The sequence below is a fragment of the Phalaenopsis equestris genome, unplaced genomic scaffold (genome assembly GCF_001263595.1).
Source record: "Phalaenopsis equestris unplaced genomic scaffold, ASM126359v1 Scaffold000445, whole genome shotgun sequence".
In the NCBI taxonomy this organism is placed as follows: Eukaryota; Viridiplantae; Streptophyta; class Magnoliopsida; order Asparagales; family Orchidaceae; genus Phalaenopsis; species Phalaenopsis equestris.
The window spans coordinates 289,051-298,736 of NW_018164886.1; the positions used below are offsets into that span (position 1 = coordinate 289,051).

Sequence of the window (9,686 nt, forward strand, 5' to 3'; positions counted from 1 at the left end):
GTGGAGAAAGCCCTACGGAGGAACCCTTAGGTTTTTGGGGCATTGGATTATCACCAATGTTTGCATTACTCAAGCCAATATTCTCGCTTCTGCTTCATCCACACCTGCTTGCGCAGGTGATTCCCCTAAGGAGGAGTGCTCCCTTGCCGATGCATTTTCACATCCCACGGCGGATTCTCACCAATGTTTGCATTATTCAAGCCAACATTCTCGCTTCTACTTCATCCACACCTGCTTGCGCGGGTGATTCCCCTAAGGAGGAGTGCTCCCTTGCCGATGCATTTTCACATCCCACGGCTTTGATAGATCGCTTAGCCCCATTTATCTTCAACGCAAGAGCGTTTGATCAGTGAGTTTTTACGCACTCTTTCAACTTTAAGCCAAACCTCTTGGTTGTCTCTATACCCCTACTTTCTTTATCACTGAACAGTCATTTAGGGGCCTTTTTGGTGATACGGGTTATTTCCCTCTCGATGATGAAGCTTATCCCCCATCATCTCACTGGCCTACTGCGAACATTATTTAGGGTCATATCTAGTATTAAGAGTTTGTCTTGATTTGGTACAGCTCTTGCGACCCACATCGAAATAGTGTTTTACCCCTAGATGTCCACTCAACTATTGTCCTCAATGCATTTCGGGGAGAACCAAGTAGCTCTGGGTTGGAGTGGCATTTTACCCCTAACCACAGCTCATCGGTTGATTCTTCAACATCAATCAGTTCGGACCTCCACTTAGTTTCACTCAAGCTTCATCATGGTCATAAATAGATCACCTAGGTTCGGGTCCATAAGCAGTGGCAATCGCCTTATTGAATAGGCTCCCCCCACTGGTTAAGAGCTCACGGTTTCATGTTCTATTTCACTCCCTGATAGGGGTTCTTTTCACCTTTTCCTTATGATACTATTTCGTTATCAGTCACCCCAGAGTATTTAGCCTTGCAAGTTAGTCCTTGCTGATTCACATGGGATTCCACAAGCCCCATGCTATTTGGGTCAGAGTGTAAGCTTATGATACTATTTCGTTATCAATCACCCCAGAGTATTTAAACTTGCAAGTTAGTCCTTGCTGATTCACATGAGATTTCACAAGCCCCATGCTATTTGGGTCAGAGTGTAAGCTCGTGATGGGTTCAGATATTGCTCTCCCACAATCCCATTTTCAGAGTTTAGATTGCTCCCATTTTGCTCGTCGCTACTACGAAAATTGTTTTGGCTTTCATTTCCTCTAGCTACTAAGATGTTTCACTTCGTCAGATTGTCTCTTTGTTTTCAGAGTTTAGATTGCTCCCATTTTGCTCTTCGCTACTACGAAAATTGCTTTTGCTTTCATTTCCTCTGGCTACTAAGATGTTTCACTTCGTCAGATTGTCTCTTGCTTGCGCATGGATTTAGCAGCAGTTCAAAATGTTGACCTATTCGAGAATCTCAGAATCTATATTTATTTTCAACTCCACAAAGCATTTCGTCGCTTGCTACGCCCTTACTCATCTCTGCGTGCTTAAGTATCCACCATCAGTCTTTCCTCTTTTGAACCTCACCATTCGAGTGAAGGCTATGCCACCCTAAGATGCTGCTAAATGGAATGATTGAAGTTCATAAAAATACAAAAACTTTGCATTTCAGAATCTGATTCTATTTGACTTTAATAATTTGTGAATCAATCCACCAAATAAAGTAATTGCACACCCCTATGCTTGCGTGGTAATTTGATGATTACTAGCTCATGCACTATACTTATTCAGTAATAATCTTTATTTGTGTTTAACCTTGATAAACTCACACTTGCCATTGTTTATTTTATAATCAGCATAATTCTTGTTGTGTTGACGTTATCAAAGGAGGGGAATATGTGTAATTTGCTTCTCTTAAAGGGCTATTTTCTATCTTGTTATTGTATAAACCTGTATATTATGAATTTTATTTTGTTATTTTGGAGGCTTGGAGTCTGTTTAAAGCCCCCTAACCCTGATAGTTTCATTGATAAATGTACTAAAATTTGAAATTTTGAAGAAGGCAGGGGGGGATGTTCCTTGTTTCTTGGCGAGGTGCAAAGGGAAGGATGTTGAAGTGACTGTATCATAACCGGCCTTTGAGATTCAGGAGGGTTATCCAGATGGCTAATGGTAGGAGGAGAGCAGTTTTTGACCTACTTTTGGATCCTTGCAGCAATATGGCAACACGAGATCCACTTAAGAGCCATGTGAGCAAGTTGAAATGCCAACGGTTCTTCTTCTGGCCTTCTTGCAACCCATTGGTAGGACAAGGGAGCAATTAGAAGCAGGTGACTAGGCTTCTTGCATTCTCGGTTTGCTGCAAATAAAAAATTCTAGCTCCTGTGAGGAGTCTTCCTTGGTTGTTAGCGGGTTCTTAGACTATAGTTCAAGCTCAAGCTACATGAGACATTTGGCAGGGGACACAGGAGGACAACAGTTATTCCAGGATAGTAAATTATTCATCCAAGAGGAATCCAAATAAGAAAGAATCAAGCAATTAATTCCAGATGTAGAGAACATCCCACCGAAAAAAAACAATTTTTGATGCTTTATTCATCTTACAAGTTTTCTTACAATCTTTATTCCCGATCCTCTCTTGTTGTTATGTGTGGACGATTGTGTTGTATTGCATTGGCGTTTCAGCTTTTGTAATAGTGCTAATATATCTATATAGAGCTTTCTGGTTATAACGCGCTTACTATATCTTATATTCAACATGAAAGCACACTCTTATAAGTTGAGATAAAACGTCTACATGAGCTTGTGCTGAGAACCATTTATTTAAGTGCTTATTGCCTATTCACTCACATTAGCATAACCAAACATATCCATTCACATTGTGAGCTTTTATGGTTACACATTTAAATTGCATTGGTTCATTATAAGATTATGTGCTGTTTTTTTTATGTGAGACTATATGCAATGTGCTTATGGTTTATTCTCGTGTTAGCATCAATAATCGCATAAACATCTCATTTATCGATACTTATATGTTCGTATGTATTTGCTTAGGCCAGATTATTTAATTACTTCAGCATTCTTGATTGTAAGCAATTAGAGTTTGAAAGAAACCTAAAATAAAGTGATTAATGAAACTATTACATGAGTAAGCAGGTGCACGCACGTGCCGAATCACATTCATTATTGCATGGCATAGACAGTGCAAAGCAATTGTTCAGTAAAAAATATTTCGTTTTCAGAAAATAAAAGGAAGAACAACCAATAATTTCCATATTCCAAGTACAACAGTATCCGTTTGTATCAATAATTTTTTCAATCAAATGCATCGCAAGAAAAAATGACAGACTAGATGGAAAAAGTAAATTTGGCTATACAAACGCATACGTAGCAATATGCTAAATAATGAATTTTCTTGCCGGACAAGGAAAATAGTTTGTGAAAGCAAAAGACCACAGTCACCAGATATATCTGTAATAACAAAGGCAAATTTTATGAACCTGAATGGAATCTGGACAAGCATATGTTCGAGTATTCTTCCAGTGGTCAGCACCAATAAGACAGAGCCTTGCACTGTCAGAGTATGGCTCGAAGTTTACTTCTGCAAGCAAGTAGCAGGCATGTGCAGCAGTTACCTATATCAAAGATAAAATATTATGTAGAGACTATAGTGACAAATTAAAACAGCCAGCAAACCACAGTAAAAATACAGACCTCTCCTCTCTCCTTCCATAGGCTATCTCCAAGGTGAATAATGACAAGTTCATCATCCTTTGTTCTGTTTGAAGCAATTATTGCAAGATTCACTTGCCAGTCATCTAATAGGCCATTCGGTTGAACCTGACCAGTCAAATTGCCAAATGAGAAAATAATAGTGAAGTCCCTTGGTCCATGTGAATGCTAAATCAAGTTACTAAAAGAGATGCACCAAAACAGCCTACAACGCCAATAAAGAAAGGAAAAATCCAGTCTACACTATATTAAATTAGCGTCAGACATGCAGAATCACAACGAGGTAAAGCAGTTGTCAGTATATTCTGTAAGTGTATTCAAGTTCACTACTTACCTCAGAACATTGGTATGATCTATTAACAGCACCAGATGAGCCACTGGTGGAGCTATCTGCAGAGAAAACATCTGCAGGTTGCCCAGCAATAAGAAGGAATAAGGTTCTTAGTGGTGAACCAAATACAAACTGCTGAAGTGCCATTTGCTTCACAGTGTCAGCATAGAACTGCATTCATTAAACTATTTTCTTTACTTGAAAAGAGAAAACATCCATAGACGCCAATAAAATCATCATGATATTATGCCAAATGGCACAAAAAAAAAAAAACAGTAAAACAACAGTGCCGACCTGCTCACCAAGCTGTGCTGCAAGAACAACAGCAGTGCCCCACAATTCACCCTCTTGCGCACAATGGAGTGCCTCTTTTCTTCTTCCAGAAACCAAAAGATTTTGTACCTCAGTAACAGTAGCCTAAAACGAATAAAAAATATAAGATTTCAAAATCAATAATAGAAATCCTTCTAGCAAAGCAAAGTTTATGAGAAAAACTAATACCCTTATATTTGCTTCAGGGGGTGGATTTGTCATGCAATGTCTGGAAGAACCACCGCCAACAGGAGCATTGCTTCTTTTAGCAGAAGCAAACAACATTGAAACTGCCGACTCTGGGCCATCACTTCCCTAAGCACAGTAAGAGAGCCCAACTCAAATTAACACTTCACATATACTTAAATAGTTTCAGAAAATTTGAAGTAAATTTTGATATATGTGCAGATACTACAATAAAAATCATTAAATTAGCTTCTCATAGGAAATAAGAATTAGTATCTAATTTATTCATGCTCAATTAAAACAATGACAAAAAAGAAAAAAAAATAACATAAGATAATAGCAAATCACTTCTATACCAAATAAAAGGATCGCTAACTTCCAGGATCATTATCATAGGCATCAGCCTAATTCCAATTATTTTTGGTTGGTGTTATGAATCCTCAATTTCACTTGCTCTTGTTAAATGTTATCTGAGGTGTACACATTCTCCATAAATTATATACATATAATCATTTGTGTAACTATTTTTCATCTTAATCCTCTGACACTAACATTTTCAACTCCTCAAATGGGCCTATTTTATAAACATTCCTTGCACATGTCAAATCAAAAATTTATTTTCATTCATCTTATGTTCAATAAATGTCACTCCAACTTTACCTCTGATTTAGTTATTCATTAATTTATCCTTCTTAATTTTATCACATCCATCTCAACATTCTCATTTCTAACACATTCATCATAGATATCAATGATTTTATAACCCAATTTTTAGATCCATACAAGATCGCCAACCTAATTGTTATTCTATTAATTTACTGTTAAGCCTCCATGATATCCACTTATCACACAATTCTTGAGGCATTTCTCCATTTTAACATCCAACCCTAAATATATAAGGTATATTCTCATATCTCTATTATCTATATAATATAAGAAAGATACTTAAACATATCACGCCTTAAAATTACATTAGCTTCAAATAATATTAACGATATTTCTTAACATCATAGCATTAAAATTAAATATCATACGTTCAATCTTTGTTCTTCTAATTCTAAACACTCTATTTTCTAAACATTTACCTATTACTATAAAATTTTTACTTGTTTCAATGAGTTATCTTACAAATTAAAATTATAATATTTTCATAAAACAAACACTAAGATGCCTCCCTTTGAATATCCTTTATAGATATCCGCATAACCAATATAAAAATATATGAACTAAATGTTAGAAATTGATATGAATCTATAATAATTTTGAAACACTTACATCACTTCACCACTGATAGTAGTTAGTACTTTCTCATATATATATATATATATCTTTAATAATGCATCACAACCAAATTTCTATCTAAAAGCATGCCAAACCAATTCTCATCGTATACCTTCACAAGATCAATCAAAAACACAAGAAATTTCTTTATTTGTGTTCTTTACATTGTTACTAATTAACTTATCACTTTTATAGCAATTTTTTTTGAGATTAGATCAAATAGATTCTCTAAAATTGATCATAGCTTTCTAAGATTATAATACATTACTTGCTCCCCTAGCTTCATTTTATGACTCATAAACTTAATTCCTCTATGGCAATCATAATCTTGGCCATAAATTTGTTCTTTTGATGCCAAAATACTCTTCTTTAATTATTTAGAATTCTTAGACTTCAAATTTTTATTAGTTAATCAAATCACTGCAATATCTCTAATAACTCTCAAATCTTAATAAAAATGAAATCCGGAACTAAAGACTTGCCTTCATGAATCAAGTATAGAGGCAATACTATTCCTTTTTTAGAATACATAATATACTTAATTATAAAATTTGTTATGCCCTTCCAAGGTAATTTCTTCCTTAAATATCTCATTTACCTAAAGACTTGCCTTCATGAATCTAGTATAGAGGCAATACTATTCCTTTTTTAGAATCCATAACATACTTAATTATAAAATTTGTTATGCTCTTCCAAGGTAATTTCTTCCTTAAATATCTCATTTAGGAAAAAGAATCAATTTATTTCTCAAAGTTACTTCCTTGGTATCTTCATATTTAACTACTATATCATTATCTTCACACTAAATACATCTAATTTACTTAAAACCCTTAGATCCTATATCTCTTAAATCATCCAGACACACAAACAGTGGTTATTTTTGTTATATGCAAAATTGTTGGCCATACTAATAATTAAGCATTTCAACTCATCACCACTTAAAGGTAATAGCATGTTGCCTCCCAACAATTAAGAAAATTTTATGATAAAGGCCACAAACAATTAATACCACAAAATTTAAATTCAAGGTAAACCTTTACAAATGGAAATGACTGAAGTTCCAAAAGCTAAGAAAAGCATCAAGATTAAAGTTAAAACAAAGAAATACAAAGTTGTGCATACCCAGCAAGCATAAAGACCCGTAAATAATTACAAAGAGGTAAATATCCTTGAAGTATACAATCACAAAGAAGAAAATCAATCACCAGCTTGATTTAACTTGACTGATATGACCTAGAAACTCACAGCTAAATCAAACAAAAGTTATGATGAACAGTATTTACTATCATTAGCGTAAAGCTTTCTTGCATGAAAAAAATAAATACACACTATATATATATGTACTCATATAGAAAAGCGCACATACATAAATCAACAAACTCATATATAGAACCAGTTGTACCCTATTCAAGTAAAAACAAAAACCAAAATGGTAAAAAAAAAAAAAAAAAGACATTTTCCCATTTCATGTTTACAAATGATTTTTAGCCTAGAATTCTCCGAATGAGATAACTAAAGCAACATTATTCCTTCCAACAAAACTACCCCAAGCTAGATTCAAATGATTTTTCATGACCATTAAATTGTTGATCAAAGCTATCAAAAGTTTCCAAATGAAGAGACTAAGGCTATGTGATTTAAACGAATTGGAGGGAATGCAATATCATTTCAATTCATAATTTTATTTATGATTTATTGGATCCTAATTGTTTGTGGATCACACCAAAACCTTACTAGCAAAAAAAGGATAAAAAGAATAAAAGAGAGAGGATTTAAAGTAAGAAGCTCTAAAATTACGAAAGAATAGGTTTGAGAATAGAAAATCCCCTAGAATTAAATGAAATTACGTAAGATGGCATAACTAGGTTCTTCCAATCACCCATTATTTATAGGTTTGGTTCAGGGTTTGAGCGCTATGGGAAAAACATGTTGAATTACATAAAATATATAGCGAGATCTAATGATTACTAGAAGCAAAATATATAAGGCATTTAGCCTAATAAAGCATTCGGACTAATAGCTAACTTAATGAAAAGAAGAGATTGATCCCCTTGAAAAAGTAACTAACCAATTCCTGCAGTTGGGTGACTCTATGTTATCCATTCAAAGAGTTCATTGTGAGTTCAACCAGTTTATCATGAGTCTGGTAGGTTTACCATAAATCTGCAAGTTTTCTATGAGTTCAGTTGGCGAGTTCACTATAAGTTTGGCTGTCAAGATTGGATTCATAGAGGTCTAGACTACTGATTGAACTGATACAAAATAGGCGAGTTCATGCCCTCAAAATTTAAGAATATTTACATGCACATTTAATATTGGATTCATAGAGGTCTAGACTACTGATTGAAGGTCTAGACTACTGATTGAACTCATACAAAATAAGCGAGTTCATGACCTCAAAATTTAAGAATATTTACATGCACATTTAATTCTCTGCTTATCTTGTATTTTTGAAAAAAAAAATTGTTAAAAAACAAAAGAATAATAACCAAACAATATATATTTCTTATTAAATAGCAATATCATTATTTTTGCACTTCTCTGTGGAGAAAATTTTCACTTTACTGATTTTGTGGCTCACTCTATATGCGATAAGTGAGTTAGCATAATATTTTTGTTTTCGTAAGCATATATTTGAAAGAAATATTAGTGACATGTATTTAAAATTCAGTCAACATTGATGTTTGTGTAGACTTTGACATTAATTTCATTTTCGTCCAAGGCAGCAAGATCAATGACCTATAAATATAAATGCCCAGCTTCAATTTAAGGATGTCAGTCTAGTTATATTTTCCTGTTCTTCTTTGTGCTTTGCAACTCCATCTTCAAAATGATTATTCTTAGAGACAAGATAAAATATCAAAGCATGCTATAGTTGTTAATATCTTAAAGAGAAGTTAAGAGAGAAAAAGGTGATAGTTCAATAGAGAGAAAATTAAAGAAAGTAAATCTTGAGCTAGTTGGGGATAATAAGAAAAAAGATCAGGTTCTGACTTCATCAACAACTTGTCCTATTGAATATGTAGATGTTCTTCCTCCTCAACCGACTGAAAAGTCTTCAAAATTAGTTGATGTATTAAATCTCACTAATGATACGCTTGCTCGGGCAACTAGAGGAATTCATTAAATTATTTAAGCTATTCTTCAATACAAATTAGTCATATATTTCTTGAAGTAGCTCTTAGACATTAATTTCATTTTTGTCCATGCCAGCAAGTTCAATGGCCAATGTTCAATACTAATTAGTCATATTTCTTGTAGTAGCTCCAGCAATTTCAATTAGTCTGGTAGATTAACTTGCTTTGGCAACTAAGGAGCTTGTTGGCCAGAAAATTGTGGTTAAAGATAAGGCTATCTTATCTTCTACTGAAAAAGATATTGAGTCGGAGGATTTCTCCTTAAAATTTCACAGTAACATTGAAGTGTATTATACGATGAGCAAACTTCTAGGGGAGGACCAGGGCAAGTTGGGAGCTAGAGCAAATATACAACAGCTTCTGTAAGTACATCTCAGAAAACTAATTGGGTTAATTCTTTATCACAACATTTTGAGGAACTTACACCTTATTTATCAAGAAAAATCTCTTCTAGTATCATCCCTTGGAGAGCCAAATGTACCAATTGTTAAGAGAGATTTTTTCCTTCAAAGCCACCACCAGAAAATAGCTAAAATCATCATAGAAATAGCCCTTGTCATTTCTCGGATATGAAAGGTCATGAGGCAGTAAAGAAACCAGCTAAGTCTCTACCAATACCGAAAAAAACTCCTGTGTCAGTCATTAGAGAAAGTTCATATAATGCTCACAACTCTACCTCAAACTCGCCAAGGAGTAAATTAAATCACAAGGAAAATTGAAGAGATGGTGAGCAAGATTGTTGCAATGAATTTGCC

The 9,686-nt window shown here is 34.3% G+C and overlaps 1 protein-coding gene across 2 annotated transcripts in view; it reads right to left on the bottom strand.

Annotated features, from left to right (window-relative positions):
- LOC110027781 (protein transport protein SEC16B homolog) overlaps positions 1-9,686 on the bottom strand; it is a 32,693-nt gene that overhangs the window by 12,452 nt on the left and 10,555 nt on the right. Inside the window, exons 3-7 of one of the 2 annotated variants that reach the window (XM_020729335.1) lie at positions 4,517-4,642; positions 4,318-4,432; positions 4,019-4,089; positions 3,667-3,792; positions 3,453-3,587 (exon numbers count right to left, since the gene is read on the bottom strand). In XM_020729335.1, the coding sequence (XP_020584994.1) occupies positions 3,453-3,587; positions 3,667-3,792; positions 4,019-4,089; positions 4,318-4,432; positions 4,517-4,642 (573 nt within the window). Of the gene's footprint in view, positions 1-3,452; positions 3,588-3,666; positions 3,793-4,018; positions 4,187-4,309; positions 4,433-4,516; positions 4,643-9,686 lie in introns of both variants that reach the window. The other variant, XM_020729334.1, reaches the window with a different exon arrangement.